This window comes from Lepidochelys olivacea (genome assembly GCF_965140295.1).
Source record: "Lepidochelys olivacea isolate rLepOli2 genome assembly, chromosome: 6".
NCBI lineage: Eukaryota > Metazoa > Chordata > Testudines > Cheloniidae > Lepidochelys > Lepidochelys olivacea.
In genome coordinates this window covers 37,932,164-37,952,743 of record NC_140416.1, presented here as the reverse complement: position 1 = coordinate 37,952,743, position 20,580 = coordinate 37,932,164, and the positions used below count along the sequence as shown (strand labels likewise).

Below are 20,580 nucleotides of genomic sequence, written 5' to 3'. Positions count from 1 at the left end.
TAACCAAAAAACCCTCTTTCCACAGAGGAAGATAAATACGGTATTTACTCCAACTTGTTGCTCAAGTATTTCCTCGCAGAGGGAATAGTCTGTGGACATAATTTGTTTGTTGCTTCTGCTAAAGAGGATCCTGCTGACATTTTAAAGGTAAAAATATTGCTACATGAGATTATAGTTTATTAATCCAGATATTTTTACAAACCTGTTTACAAAATAAAGTTAATCCCTTGATTAATAAAGTTCTAAAATTATACACACTGATTTTCTTAATCAAGAAAATATATTTACAGTTTCATCTGTTATAAATAGTAGATAAGCTAATTTCAAAGTAGTTTGAAAACCAGTTTGGTGTGTGTCTCACAATTATATTTGTTTCCTGTGTTTATTCTAGGAAAATTTAAATGAAATATCGAGACACCTTGAAATATATAGATTTTGACCAATATATTCAAAAAGGCAGCTTAGAGCTCTTTCTAATATAAATATTTGGTAATGATTAGTCATTTTTAATGTCCTATATAAACAAAAAAGGTAAAGGGACATTGGCAATATTTAAATTTTATTTTTCAAAAATATCTTCCTCTTACAATAACAGCTAAGATTGCTCTAACTGAGAAAACTTGGCAAAATAGTAATCATGCTGGGGAAAAAGAAATTTGGGTTGTTGTGACAGTAGTTTGCATGCACAATTTTGCCACTACTTTGAATACTGAGTTTTTCCCTTGCTAAAAAGATCCTTGTAGACCTCAATAAAAGTGCAAAAAACCTTCATAAGTGCTACACTTGTGCTTCTGCTATGTGTATCTTTCTGGAAGTGTATTCTCTATATATGTGTGCTTCAGTGACTCTATTTAGGGATTGATACTGAAATGTCCTACGCACTCTGTCTTTGGTTCCACAAAGCACATCCCATTGATGTCGTTGGGAGCCTAGTGTTCTGTACATAGTAGGATAGAGCCCTTCATGTAAGTAATGTATTCTGACCTCCATTAAGTCAGCCTGGGAGTGGCACTAGCAACGACTCACTTCCTAGGAAAGAGAGTGTGGGGCACAGCTCAGGGATACATATACTCAGTAGGAACCTATTCAGTCATTGCATTCAAATTCCTTCTGCTCTGTGGTCCAGAATGTACTTGGGTCGCTAGCTCTCAGGAAACTTAAGAATTTTCCCAAAAACTAGCTTACTTAGCTTTTGGAATAAAGGGCTTTCGAATAGTTTTGAGTAGAGGTCCTCTCCTATGGAACCTCTCATCTGCTCAGGACTGGAACTCACCAAAAAGTCAAACTTTGGAGGACAGTATATCTGGCCTTCATTGCTGGGAGTGCAAGTTGGGAAACTGAGTCACAAATCCACCTAATTTAGGTTTAATCATTTTTTGTCTTTATTTATATAATTTCAGACAGAATTATTGTCACTTATAATGTCTGAACATATATTTTATAACAGACAAGATAGAATTGGTAAATGGGCCCAAGTTACCACATTCTGGGGAGCTGGGAAGTTTTCCCCATCTTCCAGGATAGTTGTTGCCTTCTCTGGTCCTTTTGTCCCATTCTTGAGTTTCTGGTGTGGTGTTTCTCCAGTTTGGGCCCATGTTCACTTAGGTCTTTTATAGATTTCTATGTTACAGATTACTTAATCTTTATCCTACTGGCTTTTAGCACATCAGCCCTTTGGATTTTAGGTAAGCCGTACACTAGGCATGCGCAAGCTTCAGTTTACCAATTTCTTTATTTTTTTTTTCTGCTGGATTTGCAATTTCTGGGTCATGTTGTATTTGTGACACCCTATCTTGGGTTTTCCTGGAGGAAGGAGGATTTTATAGATCATATGTTTATCATTATATGTTCTACTTACTACTTTCAATACATGTTACACTTTGTTCGGTCACAATAATATTTTAAGCAGAGTAGCAATTCTATGTAAAAGGAGGAGGTTTGGCCTAAGTGTTACATCATTTTTGCTCATTCACTGTACATAATTACAAATCATTAAAAATATAGCTGTCAAAGCTTTTAATCTTACCATTAACAATTCTTCATTTTATATTTCAATGTTATAAGTCTGTATATGTTGTTCTGTGCTACCCTTTTTTATTAGAAAGGGGCGGGAGGCTTATGGAAAACATGATGATTCTTTAATGTCAACATTTATCTTCTTTAAACATGGGTTTTTCATTCAAAGTCCAGTTTTGTTTGTGAATCATACAAAGAAACATTAGAAATTTTCCCGTGAATGCATTTTTGAGCAGTGTCTCAATTTTAGGGCTTTGATATTTAGTTTCTTTTAATAGTATCCCAACATTCATGTAACTAAGAATTTTGGTTAACTGAGCTTTGGATAGTGTGGAGTTGCACAAAGAGTACAGTCAGTGGAAAGACAAAGATTTTTTCTTTCTTAAACCATGAGTTATATAAACTGTTAATTTGCTTTAGATAAAATCCTGGCAATGAGTTCAGCATGCTATAGTTTAACTAATATTTCAGTGAACTTTTGCATCTTAAAAACCTGTCACCGAAAACTAACCCAGAAAATGGTTGACCAAAACAAGGACATTAACGGTTTGTACATACAGTGCAATGTTAAATTCTATAATTGCCCTGCATTAATTTTATGATGTATGATTGGGTGTTTCTGGAACCTGTAACCAAGACAAATATTGCTGGTACTAGAAAGGGGAAAAGACAATCTTATAGACCATAATTATCTTAAAACTGTGTATAACTAAAAGACAAGTAGAAGAAAAAAAGCCCCATCAGCTGCCTAAGATATGTTATATTACCACCCAGCAATTTATCCATCATCCTTTCAAAACATATTCATGCCTATTGTAGTCAAAGCTCCTTCAGGAAGTCAGCATTAAGATGTAACACTGAAAAATTACACCCCTGTAGAAAATCCTATAGAACAATATACATGATGGTTTTTAACAGGATATTTTAAACATTTCAGAGCATTTCTGTTCAGTCAGTATACTTACCTAAAAGACAAGTCTCCACCATAAGTAAGAATGTACAAAGTGTTAGGAGTTTTGTGTTAGAAGACTTTATTATGGTATACTTCACTTCCATTATGTAAGAAATCATAAAATAAAAGACTGAGCCAAACCTTTGTTGAACTTGATTAGAGTGGGAATGTGAAATTTCCATTTTACATTTTAATATGTTCAATACAATTTGTTACTGAAAAATGAGTAAAGTTAGGTGTGAAATTAAAATAAAGTTTTTATATGTAACCTTGACAAAAAAGAAATATACAATAAAATGTTTTGTTTTAGACCTATTCTCTTCATTTCACTGTGACTGGATTTTTATAATGTGGCAATCAGTTTAGTACTCCAGTCTGTATAGCGTGTGTACATGGTGGGACGACAGACTTTAAAAGTAAACCACTGTTCAAAATATACATCAGTGGGTGCAGCCAATTTGGGGGTTATAGGTTCAAGCCAGCAGGAGCAGCTGCTGAAGCCACTTCAGCAAAATACTTCATCACATAGTGGGGAAAGAGAAAGATGACACCCAGCTCTGGGCTACCCCTTACGCACAATGACCTTCGGACCCAGAACTGTGCAGGGGAGACGACCCTTCCCTATCCCTCATTATAGAGATATTAAGATCCCATATTTGCCCCCTAGCCATATGGACACAAGAAAGAAAGAAACTACATGGTAAAGGCAACCAGAGACACTGCTGCAGAAGTATTTTCAGCAGCAGGCATATTTGGACACACATGATGTCATCCAGCTATGTTTTCTACAGTTCTGTTCTCATTGTTCTTCTCATGTGCCAGCTGGGTACATGCTCCAGCCCATTCCCACCACCTCCTCACAGTCACTTCTCTTCCATCTAGATTCACTTGTCCTTAATGCTTCTTTCCATCCTTCCTTTCTTTTCCTTCCCTTCTCCTCTTACCACCCTCTCCCTTCCTTTGCTTTTTCCTTTTAGCTTATTCCTTCCTATCTTCCCCCCCCACCATCCGGTTCCTAAATACTTTTAATTTATATAATAAAGTGCAAAAAAACACCAAAAATTAAAGAAAAGAAAACCCTCTCTATAAAAATAGCCCAAATAATGTCAGTTCCTTATTGATTAAATAATACTTTTTTGAAAAACTCATAAAGCATGTAATTTGGTAATCTATGAATAATAGCATAGGTGAATATCCATTTGCTTTAGTATTTTTTCAATTGAAGCAATAGGACAATTGCTAAAAAAGGAGAATAAAAATTGGAATAAAAGAAATTAAGAATTCACTTCATCAGATGCATGCAGTAGAAGTTAGCTGTAGCTCACGAAAGCTTATGCTCAAATACCTTTGTTAGTCTAAGGTGCCACGAGTACTCTTTTTTTTTCTTTTTGCGAATACAGACTAACACAGCTACCACTCTGAAACCTGTTACAAAACTGTGTCAGATATAGTTAAAGTTGTTTATATATTACACACTTATCTAGTGTTCACATTGGTCAGATTTTTTTCCGCCGTACATTTTCTAGGCAGTGTCACTTTATTCTAAATGTCCCAAGTTCATGTGGTCTTCACTACATTCCTTGTCAGAATTATTTTATAATCTAGTAGCTCTCACTATCGTAAAGATTTTCCTAATATTTGCTTTACTTTTTCTTTAATGTTGTTCCTTTATACTAGTAAAAATCCACTGGTACAACTCCATAGTAAGTAATTCCTTTCTTTTCTTTTCTTTTTTCTTTTTTTTACATATTTGTAGATTTATACATCACCTCTTAGTCATTGCCAAGCTATATGAATTTAACTTAAAAATTCCCTTAAATTTTTTTTTTTTGTTCTTTGAAATTAACATCAGAAGACGTTCTATCATTGAGATGCTAGAATTTAATGCTGTATTTGGATTGCGATCTCATGGAGAAGGAATACGATCTCTGAATTTTGTGGTTTGATGTCTTTACGTACAGAGCACAAAATTTCATCTGCCTTTTGCTGCCTTATCACACTTCAAATTTGTCTGATTTGCTTTCTTCCCTCAGCTAGACACCACTGCACCTTAACTTAATATATTTCCAGTTACTGTTTGCAGTTCTTGAAATAACTTTTAATCTATTTTGACATTGTATATGAGCTAATGTTTATTTTGTAAGTATGATTTTGTGACACTGTATCAAATGCATCACTAAAATCCAGATACTTCATTTGATGCAGTCCTTTCAGCCACTTATATTGCTATTTTATTTAAAAAAAAAACAAAAAAAAAAAACCTCATGTTCGACATGGTTTGTTCCCAGTTTGTTCAGTTTGTTGTTTAGGTTAGTCTTTTGGTGTTTGAAAGGCTTTGTTTCTCTACGTATTTGTTCTGTTATTTTACTGTGAATTGGGGCTAGGTTTGTAGGTTCACCAGGGTCTCTGAATTCCTTTTTTTGAAATCTGTTTTCACATTTGCATTTCTACAATCCTCTGTCACTCCCTGGTTTTCTGTTATTATTTTTCCTTTTTTTCTCCCCACCTAAAACACCCAAAGATGCATGATTTGTATATGTGTATATTTTTTCACCACTGGATTTGCCCACATGATCGCATTTCTTCTGCTCTGCCAGGTGTATCCTTAAGAAGATGCTCTGCTCTGGTTCAGGATGCTTCTCTCTCTATTCTTGCTTGCTTTGTCTTCTCTACCACCAAAGGACTTGAATCACTGTGCTCTTACATTTTCAGCCAGATTACTTTGTCTCTTCACTTAAGAAGCTAAGCTCCACTCCACTCTTGCTCTTTCTCTCACACATTTCTTTATCAGAACATGTCTATAAGTTAAAGAGAATTCATGGAAGAGCATCAAGAATGGAGAAGCACTGAACCTAAAAAGATTAAAAGAAAGAATTATAAGGTTGTAACAAGGAAGTAAAATGATTATTTCAAATAGTCTAAAAATACCTATAAAATTGTGCCTAAACAGCTCAAGAAAGCTTTAGATTGAATGGCAATACAAATAAATAAAATGAATAGAAGTGGTGAATAAAAGATTACTCTGTAAAGAAGAGTTGCTGTATGGAAGTCGTGAAAAACCTCTCATTTGAGCTATTTAAAATTAGACTGGAGAAAGCACTATGGCCAACATGATCAAAAGTACCCAATGATTTTAGGTATCCAATATGAGATTCTTCAAAGGGGTCTAATTTTAAGGGGGAGGGAGTCCAGCACTTTCTGAAAATCAGGATCCTTACTTTTGAAAATCTTGCCCTCAGGCTATGCTACAAAGAGCCATCTACACTGAAAGGGAGGTGGACTGGATGGCATAAGAGATTTTTCCAATATCTAATTTCTATGATTATGAAATCTCCATTAACTCCTGGATCCCAACTCACATTTCACCCTAACACTGTATAAGTTTACAGGTCTTTTAATTTTGATGGGAATTTTACCTATAAGATAAAAACACTGTTCTCCCTTTGTGTGCAACAGTATACAGTAATGTTTTAATGGATATCTTCTTAGGAAATGTATAAATTAGTGGTTATCAACTCAAATTACATTTCTCTACCCTTTTTGTAATTAATTAGAAACCACCATGAGGACACTTACATGTGAAATTATTTTAGCAGTCCAATATCAGGGGTTTGTTAGACATAAAATAAGAGGAACAAGAACACACCACCAGAAGATGTTATCAGTATTCAAATAGCTGAAGAGAAAAATAATCCAAATTAACTGGAAAAACTGGCCAATGTAAATCTGTTGTAATTGACTCTATGAAACTAACCCCTGATCCAGTGACACCCCTTCCACCCCCCTTGAATTGCCCTTTGGAGGCCACTGCAGCCAATCGAATTAGGACAGCCCTCCAGTTAGGCTGGGGACTAAAGTGTCTCCTGGCAGCCCCAGGGAACAAGGAACTAAAAGGTGGTCTTAAAGCAACCTTTTCCCCTCTCCCAGATTTGCTGGTTCAGCAACACACACAAATATCAAAGGTATCTATTTGCATATTTCCATTGCCTGGTTGTTTCAAAAATATCTAATCTGCTTGGGTTCACTACATTTCTCATTCCTCCTATTCCCCCAGTTTGGATGAGAATCTCTAAGAGTACCTACAAAGCTCATGTACATCAGAGCATCTTTACATCTATGCTGCAGCCACTGGCATGATTTGTGGATCATTAGGCATACCTGCACTCTTTGGTTTAGTTAGCTAAAAATAGAAGTGAGGGTGATGTGGAGGAGGGGGGTATCATATGGGCTTGTGTGGCCTGTGGTGTTGTCCTCACTTCTGTTTTGTAGTGAGCTAGCTAGAGTACAAGCTAACATAGGTATGTCTTCAAAAGCTGCACATCGCAGCCACAGTTACTATGTGGAAGTACTGTTTATCGTCCTTAATTCAAGCAAAATAAGGGTTTTATCCAGGCTAGGAAATGGACACTGAAGATCTAGTGGGCAAAAATCTGAAAACACTTGCTTACCTGGGCTTGGTGTTGATTTATCAAAAAGTACTCTTACTGGAGATTTCATAGGTAGGGTTTGTCTTCATGTGGAAATGTATTGGGATAACTGTACTACTACGATTATACTGGAATAGCTCCACATGTGGATAGTCTTATTCCAGAATGAGTGCCTTTTAGTTTATACTTCAAAAGTGACATATGCTAAATCAGAAAAAAAAACATTCTTAATAAATGTCCACACGAGGAGTTACATAGATAAAACTATGGCATTATAACTATACCAGTAAATGTCCTCTTGTAGACAAGCCAGAGATAAAGCTTCTCATCTAAAGGAGGAGTGACAAATCTGGGAAGAGTCATCTGACTGGTGCCGAGGACTTCCAAATTAACCTTTTGGGATGCAGATGGCCTAATTTAATACAGCGGTCTGCACTGTCTGGTACTGCAAAGGAATTATTTGTGAATGTAAGGATACATGTTTACTTCAGAAGATGGCATTTTTAGTTGTCATTATTTGGATGCACATCAAAGAAGACATTTGAATCACTGGAAAATGTATACAAGCAGGTTTGCGTTCTAATTATCACACTTTTGATGACTGTACTTTTCAAATTGCATTAGCTTATCAAAGTGACCTAGCTGATACATCTCCAAAGTTTCTGCTTAATATCAGTTTATAGGAAAGGTTCTGCCATCTCAATTCTAAGCCTCTTTTGATTATGCCAGTTTGTCTTCCCTAACTGAACTTCCACATTCACATCTTTAGTAAAGAGTTGTACTTCTGAATCTTTATTGACTTAGACTGAATCTCAGCCAAGTACACAAGGTTTCACTGTCATAATGCTCCTACATTAAAACTATGACAACATGCTGCTGAAGAAGTGAAGATGAAGATCCCATAGGCTGTTTGGGCCTGAGTGCCAATAGTGAACAATTACGTTTATCAAATATATAGAAATCTAATTCCAGGTTCTACTATTAGAAGGTGAAGCTTCTATTCTCCTTCATTTTCTTATTGAAGTCTTCTTCCACCTTCTGTTGTTTCTCTTTCTGAAGTAAAGATAGCCACTAGGTAGTGTCATCAGAAATGAAGAAGAATTAAATATTTAATTTTAGATTTATTTTTCAGTTTTCTACAACTTTGAGAAACTGGCACTAGCATGTGCCTTCAAATTTAAAAACTAATTGTGTGGGATCTTATTTCTTTGTTAGAGCCCTTACTTGTTTTCTCTTTTGTGTATATTTGGTGTATAGAATGTCTATATCAAGTCTACCTACAATTATAATTGAAGGTAAAACTTGAAACGGAAGGCATGAGTATGAAAGAGCGTGTTTATACTGGGAAAAGGTTCTTTGTTTCTCTCAGAGAAAATAACATTGAGTCCGTTTTTAAACAAGGATCATGCAGGAAGGAGTTCAGAGTTGATTCAGTCCCTAATCGTGGAAAGATTTGCAGGAACCTAAGAGAACAAATGTTTAGATTTAAACTCGAGGTTTCCTGACTGCTATTCATTGCGTGCTTGCTTACTGGGTTTTCTTTTCTTTAGATCTTTGTTTATAGATTTTGATATTCTAAATCAAAATGTCATATCTGCGAATATTGAATCACTTAAATAATTGCTGGGCACATAATATTACACATTATTACCAAATATACTCTAAAAAAATAACTGAAAGACCAAATTATAGAAACAATAGAACATTTAGGTCAGCATTTTGTTTCCATCTTACATGTAGAAGAGTTACCAAGTTGTATTTTAAAATCAAACTTTTCAGAATTGTCATGTTCAATTGATGCAATATAATTCCTGCTACTCATTTACATCAAAATATCTCTGTGGGTAAGTTTTTCAAAAATCTGTTTAGATCAACAATGTTCATCCTGCAGCAGTTTTACCAAATAGCATGTGCACTAATTTCAGCTGATCTAAATCTAATCCAGGAGTTCTCAAACTTCATTTCACTGCGACCCCCTTCTGCCAACAAAAATTACTACATGACCCCAGGAGGGGGGACTGAAGCCTGAGCCTGCCTGAGCCCTGCCATCCTGGGTGGAGGGGCCAAAGCCCAAGGACTTCAGCCTGAGGCAGGGGGCTTGTAACCTGAGCCCTGCTGCCCAGGGCTGAAGCTCTTGGACTTTGGCTTCGGCCCCGGGCAGTGGGGCTCGGGGTTTGGCTCTGGGCCCCAGGAAATCTAAGCCAGCCCTGGTGACCCCATTAAAACGGTGTTGTGACCCAGTTTGGGGTCCCAACCCACAGTTTGAGAACCGCTGATCTAATCACTTTCTTTACAGCAAATTCATCACAGTGATAATCACAATGGTCCCTTCTGACCTTGGAGTCTGTGATTCAGTTCTTGTCTAGTGTTAAAGAAAAATAAATGGATTAACCAAAGATAATGCTAATCAGGCCAGTAATACTATTCAAGCAGAGGGGCAATATTTATTTGGAATAAAGAGAAGTCAAACAAATGGCAAAAAGGAACAGTCAGTAAGGAAAGTCCTACGTGTAATGATCAAAATAGTGAAAAGCTGAGCTTCCACACTTTTCTGATGAATTGGGTATTATAGCTTGTGACAGTGAAGTAAATAATACTGATCGTATGCTTCCTTGAAGTGATTATTTATACTGTGTACATTATCATTTTGGCAATGATGAAGGAAATAAGGAAAAATATTTTCTGTATTGCTCTGATCCTGCAAAGACTTAAACACAAGTTTAAGCCTATGAATAATCCCACTGAACCCATTGGGGCTACTGACGTCCTGAAAACTCAGCATGTACGTAACTTTTTTCAGGATTTGGGCCTCTGACACCTTCAGCTTTTTCAAGCGGGCTCTCCTTGTTCCTCCTTTTGTGGTGGTTTCCTTTTTATTTTATTCAGGAAAATCTCAACAGGACAGGATGAACTAATTCAGGGATTAATGGAAGAAAAAAGAGATTATCTAACCTCCCCTATGTATTCCTAGTTTACATGTAGTTGGAAAGAGTTAGGGTGACAGAAAATCATGAAAAAGAGAGATACATGACTCTTAACCCATAAACTTTGCATATGTATGCGCATATGTATAGTAGAGAAAGCACTTTTCAAAATGAGAAAATCTTTAGTCACATGATCCATCTGTAGTCACTGGCAAACTTCCATTTAGTTATCGTTTTTTTGAATACATGAAAGGGAGGATTTTTTTGCCCTCTGATTCAGATTTATCTTCTGTTGGCATCCAGTCTCTACTATGAATGTCCAGAAAAGAATATAAAAGGAACTAAGTCTCACCTGGAAATGGAAATGAACTATTGTATGGGCATGGGGCATTGGCGAAAATAAATTCTGTGTCCAGTCGCTTTGTATTCATGAACAATAGTACTTGTCTTCAAACGTGTTTCCAGAAGAAATGGAATCCTCTTCAGTTTTTCTTGGTTAAAATAACAATTATGCAATACATGATTAAAACAAAGTATTTACCCTTCCTTACTGACAAACTGGTATCCTTTAAATGCTAAAAATTAATATAATGAAGAAGCACTTATATTTGTGTGGGTTTAAAACTCTTTAAATATCACTGCAAATGGAGATCAACAGTGAGTCATACTATAGTTTTTTTTCTTTTCTTTCAAACATTCTGTAATCACACCTGTGGCAATAACTGCTTTGCAAAATACACTTACATAAATAGTTCAAAAAAAAGCTTTATTTTTTATCATTAAATAGGATAATGTTTAAGATTCTTTAGTGTTAATTATGCAGTTATCAAAACCTGCAAGGTTCAAAGGATTTTATTTAAGAGGGATTTCACATATAGCCTGTATTATGGTGCTAAATAATAGCACAGTAGTGCTTCTGTAGCATTGTAAAATAGCTTAGAGAGAAGTATGATGTCTATAGTTGGTGTAATGCATTGGTAATTAAGAGGGTGTGAGGTTAAGCTTCATTAACTACTGTGGGATTGTATCTTGAGTTTCATTATGCCCTGGAGAACATAAGAAGTGAGAGAGGTCATACTGTTAGAATCTGATTTTGCGTAGTGCATCTGCCAAAACAAAGCAAGCAAAGTAATGTAGCAGCAAACACATAAAGACATTTGGATTATATGTATTTTTACTGTAGAGATGAAAGTTTTATTAATAAAATGCTTAATCCTAGTTGTGATAAAACTTTCATTAGCTTTAGGTTTTAGGAAATCAAGTTACTTTAATCACACTGTGTGTGTATTGACAGTGTAACGTCAGTGGAAATACATCAGAAAACTGGATTTTTTTCTAGTTCTTGTTTTTGTGATTTTTTTTATACAAACCACAATCAATTGTTTTTGTTAACTTTAGCAATTATCCATCTTTTATATTTGCATTCTGCAGGGAGCAGAGTTGTGCTTTAGGAATGGCTTGTTTTGTTTTATTTTATTCACCTGCACATTGCCACTAGCTCCGTTGTCTATATACCAGCACCAAGTACACCATGGCCGGAAGCACTCTTGTCAATTAAGATCTGACCCTCATGTGCTGTTTCTTCTAGCAAGGGAGAATGTAACAGTTGTCAGGAGATATTACATCCTGATGCCACAAAATTAAAAGTCCCAGATCTTTTCAAAGCTGTGCTATGGAGGAGCTAAATACTTCTAATTAAGCAATGAGCCTTGCAAAAGTACCAATTTAGTTTTAATAGCAAGCATGAATATTTCCAAGCTCTAAATGAGCTTTCTTGTGGTAAATATTTTATTAATCTTGTATTGTTCTTGGATTGTGGTTTCTATCAGATGAGCATAAACATATTTTCTTAGTACAGTTTAAACACGGTCGTAATCCTGACTCAATTTTTGAATTAGTCCTGGAAAAATAATTCTGGCATACTACCAAGACAGCAGAGTTTATCATTTCAGATGCTTTTTATGTGGGGGAGTGGAATGATTTGCAAAACATTTTTAACAATTTAATAAAGCTATTGGAAAATAATTTTGTTTTTGAAATAGTACTAAATCTCTGGAAAAACTGATTACACAGTTTTGATCAAGCGTGGCTCCTGCACGCAGCCCAGGCCAGGAACTATCTGAACTCAAAGCACTACAATGTTGCTTTTACAAGGGTGCATCCTATATAAGACTTTGTGGTGGAATGTACATGTCACCTGCAGCTGTAGTCACCAGTTCCTTTCTGAGCAGGGTCAGTGTAAAAATCCTATTTGCAGCCTGTGGCCAGTTCAACTGCTGATGCTTGCGTTCTCTGATTGTGTGGGGGTGGGGCTTTGTTCCTTTTTCACTTGTCCCTTCCACAAATGATTTTTGTAAACATGACCTGCTTTACTCTTTCCATGCACTTTTTTTTTTTTAAACATCCGTTTTGTATCTTGATAAGAAGTGTTCCTGGATGGATCCATTGTCCCTTGTAGACAGACATCACTACTATAACAGGTAACTCGGAGCCTATCATAAGTGGCTCAGGTATGAAATGTACTCATAGATGTTGTCACAAGTAGTCTAATCCTGGATGCGGTGCTTTAGACATATCTACCCAGCAGTTCTCAAACATTTTTCCCAGCAAGTGCTTTAGAGGATCTAACTGTCGGAAGTATCAAAGCAAGCTAGTCTCACAAAGACTGAGACAAAAGACACACACACACTCTCTCTCTCTCTGTCTGTCTGTAGTTTATTGGGTCTGTCATACAAACTTTCCCCTATCAAACAACAGAGGCTCTAACCTAAACTTTTACATGAAAACAAGAACACTGAATATTATTGTTCTCTCCACTCCAAACGCACACACGCCCGCCAAAGTCAAAGGTTCCTAAGCCCTCATCAATAGCAAACTTTTTTAAGGTATTGAAGTGTTTCGCAGTGTACTTCGTGTTGGCAGTTTTGCACCTTGCCTGTCAGAGGGAGACATAGTGCTTTTTTATCTCCTAAGGCTTCTGTCACTTCAGGAGCATCCATTGGAGCCACAGAACTTGCTTTGGAGGAATTGTCAAGCTATAACGACAGATGGACAGGAGACGCTTGATATAGTTTCAGTCAGGCCGCAACTTTATTATTAGATGTCAGGGACTACCCGGCAGAAAACAGTGAACAGTACAGGTAACTCCATGATCATTTCAATATGTAGTTGGGGGCTTCCACCAACCCCCCGCTCTTTTCCATCCAGGTCTCCCATCCAGCCCATTGCTGGGATCTTACCATCCCCCTACCCCAAATGAGGTTTAAGGTGGACTATAAGTAAGACTACAATTTTATCATGGAGGTCGTGGAAGTCAGGCGGCTGGAAGCTGCAGGGTACCCCCACCACCCAAGGCAGCCAGGATCTGCAAGGTACCCACATCCACAGCAGTGGGGTCTCCGATCTCCAAGGCAGTGGGGGTACCTCACAGCTCCTGGTTTCCACAGGTTTCTAACCGTCGCTAGCAGCAAGAGGGATCCCACTGCTCCTGGTGGGACCCCAGAGCTCCCTGGCAGCGGGGTCCCCGAAGCTCCCAGCCTCCACAGGCACTGGGGTACTCTGAGCTGCCATGGGTGAAGGGGGACCCCGCAGCTCCTGGCCAGCCCCCACAGCTCCCGGCCTCTGACAGTGGGGGATCTCAGAGCTATGGGGGAGGGGATCATGGAGCGCCGAGCCCCCATTTGTGGTGAGAGCCCCTGCACCTCCCAGCCAGGCCCCCACAGCTGCCTAGTGGCTCCCTATTTTGTGATGAATATTTTTAGTAAAAGTCAGGGATAGGTCATGGGCTTCCATGATTTTTTTTTTTATTATTATTATTGCCCAAAACAAAGCAAGGCTCTTTGTGGATCACTGTGACTTCAAATTTTTATCTGCAAGAAAACTTCAAGATAGCATGTCTGGAGCCAGTCATGTTTCTCCTAAAGGACATCATTCTGGAACTGACTGATGTTTACATGCAGATAGGAATAGATTTTAGATTTCTTAAAGATCTCTTAAATGCCACCAAATCTTAGTACTGCTCTTTGGGTGAGCACTCATACTATCCGTATGTTTGGCACTAGTGACTGTATTTCTATACAGGATTGGAATTTGTTTTCCTCTATCTAGGTAACTGACTAGTCAAATAACCTTACACCTTAGAATTTAAGCACCATGTCTGACTATTGGGGAACTGGAGACACTAGGATTCAAAATAAACTACCTGCAGTCTCACCTTGTTCCCCCATGGCAACTAGAGTACCTAAAAGATTTGGTTGACATGGCACAATTCAAAGCCTTCCTACCACAGGAAAATATCTAAACATTGCAGATCCAAAACAGGTTTTGCTGGAGTTGGCAGGTATCAGTAAGAACCTGATGGCCACAAACAGTAATATAAGTAACCATGTGTCCACATGAGGAACTTTCATTAGGTCCAAAAGCTCGGAGATCAAAAATCACACATTGCCATCTCATCTGGGTGGTGGATGCCCTCTGAGCAAGGGATAGGAGTTATTATTGGGCCATAAGTATGAGATTGGACAGATTCCCTCAAGATGTTCCTGCCTTCTATTTATATAGCAGGACAGGATGACATAGTTTCAGACCAATTTAAGCTAATAAGTAGTGGACCTATGCTATTGGCCAATGTAGTGAATCGGAGCTTTCTTGAGGAGGTCACACCAGAGAGAGATCTGTGCACAACTGCCTGTTAAAAAACAAGCAGTAGCCTTCCATCAGTGGGATATCTTTCTCGTCCTTTTGCCAGAATGCTGAGGATGGATGTTTAGGAATACTTTTCCTCCGGTTGCAAAGGTCCTGACCAATTTCAAAATTTCTATGATCTTACTAGCCTGCTACTACTGGAGACAAACATGGCTCTTGATACTGTTGAAGATGCTGGCTGATTATGTCATAGTGAAGGTCCATCCACATCTGATCATCCTGGACCGGGACATTTCTCCACATCTGAGGTCTGTAATAATCTCCACTGCTTCCACATAGCCCCACACATGAGAAATGATTGGCTCTCTCTTAGTCTGTGGCACAGGAATTTTTTTAATACACCTTCCACCTGAGGAGAATATACTTAAGTAGCTCCTTCCACATTATTGCCTCTTGAGGGCATTTGATCTCCCTTAACCCTTCCCCCTCTATTATTAGTATAGGTGGAAATAAAGACTCTACCTGAAAAACATGGAAAGCAGAGGGCCTGCATAATGTCCTATGCATCACGTAAGCCAACATTTATCATAGAGCAGTATATAAAGACAAATGTCCCTTTCTAGAAGTAAAAAAAAAGGCTTTATTCCTCATTAGTTGATTGTGACAAACCAGAAGTGTGAGTAATAAAGATGCAGTGTTTCTAGTGTTTACTAGAGGAGAAACATTCTCAATGGACTTACCAAAATGTTAGTGCCATCTTTTTCTCTATGTTAAAAGTGAATGATAGGAAATAGAATCTCCTTTCTTGAAATTTCATCCTTGCAAATGACAGGTTGACTCGTGATGTTACAGTTTGAGGTGTTAGCAACAGGTGTGTACCTGCTTATGTCAGTGGTAAGATCCAAAACAATGGCAAGCTTAGGGAGTTAAGTGAATGCTTAGATAGGATTTATACTAATTATGATCTGCTGAAAAACAATGATCTGTGCCTAGGAGGTTTGTTTGTTTTTTTTATAATTGACATAATGATGACCCTATTTCACAAAAGTTGTGCAGGTGTTACCTGAACGATTTTAGGAGATTTTAATGAATGTGCCAAAAGGACACCTGGGAAACTAATTTTAATTTTGGCTTGTAGAAACTTCTAAAAAGTCAATGAAAACTGATTTGAAAAATGTATTTACCATTTAACAATATTCTGAGTTCTCATGTACTAGTAACTCTTAATTGAGAAAGATGTCATCATTTTTGTTTGTTTTTTTTAATCAGGAAATAACTTTATAATACTAAAAAAATAAAAATAGTGTGTATAGTGGTATCAACTAGTTTCAGTAGAATTTTCCAAAAGATATTTGATGGAGAATAAGAAGACTGCTTAAGTACTATAATTTGACCTTCATTTTTACTGTAGGTATCTGAATTTGTAAATAGGTAATTGTAATAATCAGCACGTGGATAGTACCTGAAAGATGAAATATTGTGAAATCCCATGGTGATATCTTTTATTAATTAGGAAATATTTTATGTTTAAAATTTGGAAGTAACATAATGGTTTGTGGATGCATACATATATGTGCTATGCTGGTATAATTGTAGTGCATGTTCTGTTGGCCAACCATTATAGTTACAGCTACTTCAAAACTTTCATTAATTCCCTGTGTTCAGTTACTCCTGTCAGAAACCTTCATGTTTGGGCTAAAAATTTCTATGCTTGTTCTCTGTCAGAAGTGATATATGAAACTTTTGAGCTAAAGCAATTTAGTTCTTTGCTGATGCACCTACCATAAATGTATTATCTCTATTTAAGCTGAAAATTCAACAATTTTAATATTTAATTTATAGTAAAATTCATTTTACAGTATTCTTGTTCTTGTGAAGTTAGAAATATAATTACAACAAAATCTGTGTACATGTTTTGTTGGAAAGAAAACAAGATTGTGTTCTAAAGAGACCATAATCTAATGGTAGTTGAACCTTAAGGCAGTTTGCAATAGTTCCCATTAAAAATACAGACTAGTATAACTCCTACATAAAAAACAAAAAAAAAATAAAAATACGCTAGTATTAATACAATTTAAAATGCTCAGTTTTTGCTCTCTTCTTGTCAATAGGAGATGTTCCATTGACTGATTTCAGTGGGAGCAAAATCAAGCCTCAAGTATGTTTCATGAGATAAAGCTTGTAATACACTGTAATAATAATTATAGAGGTATACCTTTTGTTAGAGGAAATAAATTCCCTAATTTAATGCATAGTTTGTAATACTCAAATACATAATAATAATAATATATATGCAACATTTAAATCAAATATGTATTAGACTATTCTGGTGATGAAGCTAGTGTAGATATGAAAGAATGGAAAAAATATATTGCAGTGGCTATGCATGTGTTTCTAAGCTTGTAGAAAAAATTGTATACTTGATAAAGTAGCATCCAACTAGAAAAATAACAAAACTATTGTGATGCGTATAAACCAGGGGAAAGTGTTGAGGTTTCACTTTTAGCCTCAACTTTTGCATTTCTTGGTTGTATAATTAAACATTTAAATTCATAGCCTTAAAGTTTATCTTAAAGTGGGATAATCTAGGTTTATGAGTGTACAGTTCTTATTCTTCGTAGTCTGTTCTCACTCACTCAAATGAGCTGATGTGAACTCGGATGCTCTTTGGTGTTGCACAAGCTCTTCAAGAAGGAATAGATTCTAGTTTGTGAAGTGCCTATTTATATAGAAATAAAGGGTGGCTGTGGCGGTGTTATTAATAAATGGAAAGTCATTAAAGTGGGCAGGCAAAAAGCAATTCAAATTATCCCAGACTTTTGCTAATGTTTGGACAGAAAATATAGTGAATCTGTTTTCAGAACTTTTGCAATTCATTTGTATCAAAAGAAAACAAAATCTGTCCAAGCCTCTGGAAAGAATGTTTGTGTCCTCCTTAAAGTGCTAACACAAAATAATGGTCATTTTGTTACTTACGCTGATTTCCAAAGTACATAGGCAGGCCTTCCATTGCCTATTACATTTTATATCAGAAGTTTGTATTGCCCAAAAAGTTACGTTGAGAAATTAAAATCAAGTGTTCATTTATGTCAAGGATTTTAGATTTTATTTTCATTCATAATAAAAGTAAACCCAACAAATTACAGGTATACAAATGTCATTCAATACAGGTGGAAGTATCTACCTTTTTTACTCATCTCTTCCTTTCTTTATAGCAATATGTGAAATGTATTGCCAATAGGACTATATTCTGTTCAATTAATTGCACAAAAGTGGTCTTTTTTAACCTAGTTAATATTATAATAATAATACCTAATTCCTAGGACTGCTCTGTACTCTGTTTTGATAAAAGCACATACTGTCACTCAATAACAGGTGTAGCATTACATTATAGATCCAAATTAGGCCACATATCCCTTTAATGCTATTCTGCCTCTGATGGTTTTTATTTCTTGGCAGATCTGATTCTGGGCAGCTCTGGTTGTGGGATTTGGTTTTTGTATCCATGTGTCTACCAAATACAGTCAACATCTACCACATCTCTGCCCAATAGGTCTCTACTTTCTTGGTTTTATGTTTTATTCTGCACTTCAGTCTGGCGGTTCTATCCAATCCAGAACAGATTTCCTAATTGTTTCTTCCACATCCTAACACTTAGTCTTAACGGTAACCTGTTACACTATGTTATGTAATCTTAGTTCTAGTGTTTATTTCTCAACATTATGAGTCTGTGCTGAGTGCTTTTGCTTTAGTAAAAATGTAAACATTGGCAATTTAAAATGGGTCTGTAATACTGTTTTTTGCTGAAATTTTATAATCTTTGTCTATTTTTAAAATGGTTTAGATCATATTTGGCCTGTCTCTAATCCTAATTTTCAGAAACGTCTCCCCCTCCTCTCCCCCCTCCCCAAGCAGTTTGCAACTGGAAGACTTGTGTAGTTAAAAGACAAGTATCAATAACCAACTTGTGCTCCTAGAAAATATGGTAGATAGGGACAAGCAGAAGAGACTTCCCCAAGCTGGGGTATAGCATTGGCCCCTTAGAAAAGCCATAAATTGATGTTCTGGCGATATACTTGATTATCTGCACTGTAAAATCAGTTTCTGAAGCATTGCTTGTGCTCTGTGATTTCATTGTTCCTTCATGTTAGTGTCTAGTTTTGCCTGTAGCATGAGAGTGGGAGATAGGAGACTTGGTTCAGTTTTTGGTGCTCTCTTAGATTTTTTGTGGTGAATCAAAAATCCAAGAGGAAAGGGAGATGAAAGAGAGAGAAAGAAATGAGACCACTGAGCTGCATATAGACAGCTTCCCGTTGTTTATGCAGTAAAGATATGGAATAAATTATATGTGAGAAATTAGCTCATGATATGCTCATTTGAGATTGTAGTACATGAATAAATTATAACCATCCCTTTTAATCAACCTATCTCTTGTTTCGAGATTGCATGAGAGCAAGGAGTGTAAACACATGAAACAAAATATACATGTTTTGCAGTAAGACTGAATCTTGGCAGAACAATAGTCTGGCACAAATGTCTTCTGCTAACCCTTCATGTGCAAAGATGCATGTCACTTAGATATGTGCGTAGGGGAATGCAATACCAACCACTTAAACGTGCAAAATAAGTGTGCAACTATGTCACACCTACTGCCATGAGGCAGCAAGATCACATCAGTACAATCTAAGAAATACTATCGCACTATAGTCTAAGAATCTAAGAAACATTTCTGAATTTAAAAACAATTTGAATGAAACAAAAACTATAAAGAATTTATTCATATTTTGCAGTAAACTATGTATCTCAGTGACTCTTCTCTATCTTGCTTTTCTGTTTAGTCTGGTGGTATTGCATATGAAAAAAGGACACAATTGGAATTGAGATCCATCGTGGAAATTCAGTTGGCATTGAAGGGTGTTCTTTGCATAGAAAGAAAACAAAATACGAGAGTCAGACTACAGCCTGGAATTATTATTTTCTTCATAGCATAGATCACAGTGATAATTCCTTTATTTTTCTTGTTTCTAGTTCGTTACTTTAATCATTATGAAAGTACTTATGTACTTAGGTACACTTCATATTATATCCCTAAAAAAGAAAAATTAGAGCTAAGGAAACAATTTGTTTTTCATACTTTCTAAGCTGTATTGCCTTAGCATCTTTTAATGATTCTGTATCCATTGTCTTAAAACTTCTAGGGTAAAATTTTCAAAAGAATCTAAGTCCCAGTTTCAACAGTGACTTAAGAACATACATGCCTAATTCTCATTGAAAGTCCAATTCCTAAGTGCATAAGTCACTTTTGAAAATTAGACTTAGGCTCCTAAATCACTTTAGATGCTTTTTAAAATTTTAATTTTAACCTACTCTTTTGATACAAATCCAGTTGTATATAATTTCACAAAGGCTAATAGCAGTTCATATATTTATCAGAGGGGATCATTCATTATTACAGGGCTCTTTCATAAAGCCTATTTCATATTTATTGTGTTGTATTATATTGACTGTTTAGTCATAATATTCAAATATGAATATAGTGCTGTCACACTATCTGGAATGGTTCACAATCATGAGTGCCAACCTCAGGCATACTGTTAAAAAGCAGGGTAGACACCCC

At 36.4% G+C, this 20,580-nt stretch overlaps 1 protein-coding gene across 3 annotated transcripts in view; it reads left to right on the top strand.

Annotated features, from left to right (window-relative positions):
- Window positions 1-20,580, top strand: part of ELP4 (elongator acetyltransferase complex subunit 4) — a 258,260-nt gene that overhangs the window by 29,698 nt on the left and 207,982 nt on the right. For all 3 annotated transcript variants that reach the window (XM_084631195.1, XM_084631194.1, XM_084631196.1), the window contains one exon: window positions 26-147. In XM_084631195.1, coding sequence (XP_084487321.1) covers window positions 26-147 — 122 coding nt within the window. The remainder of the gene's footprint in view (window positions 1-25; window positions 148-20,580) is intronic.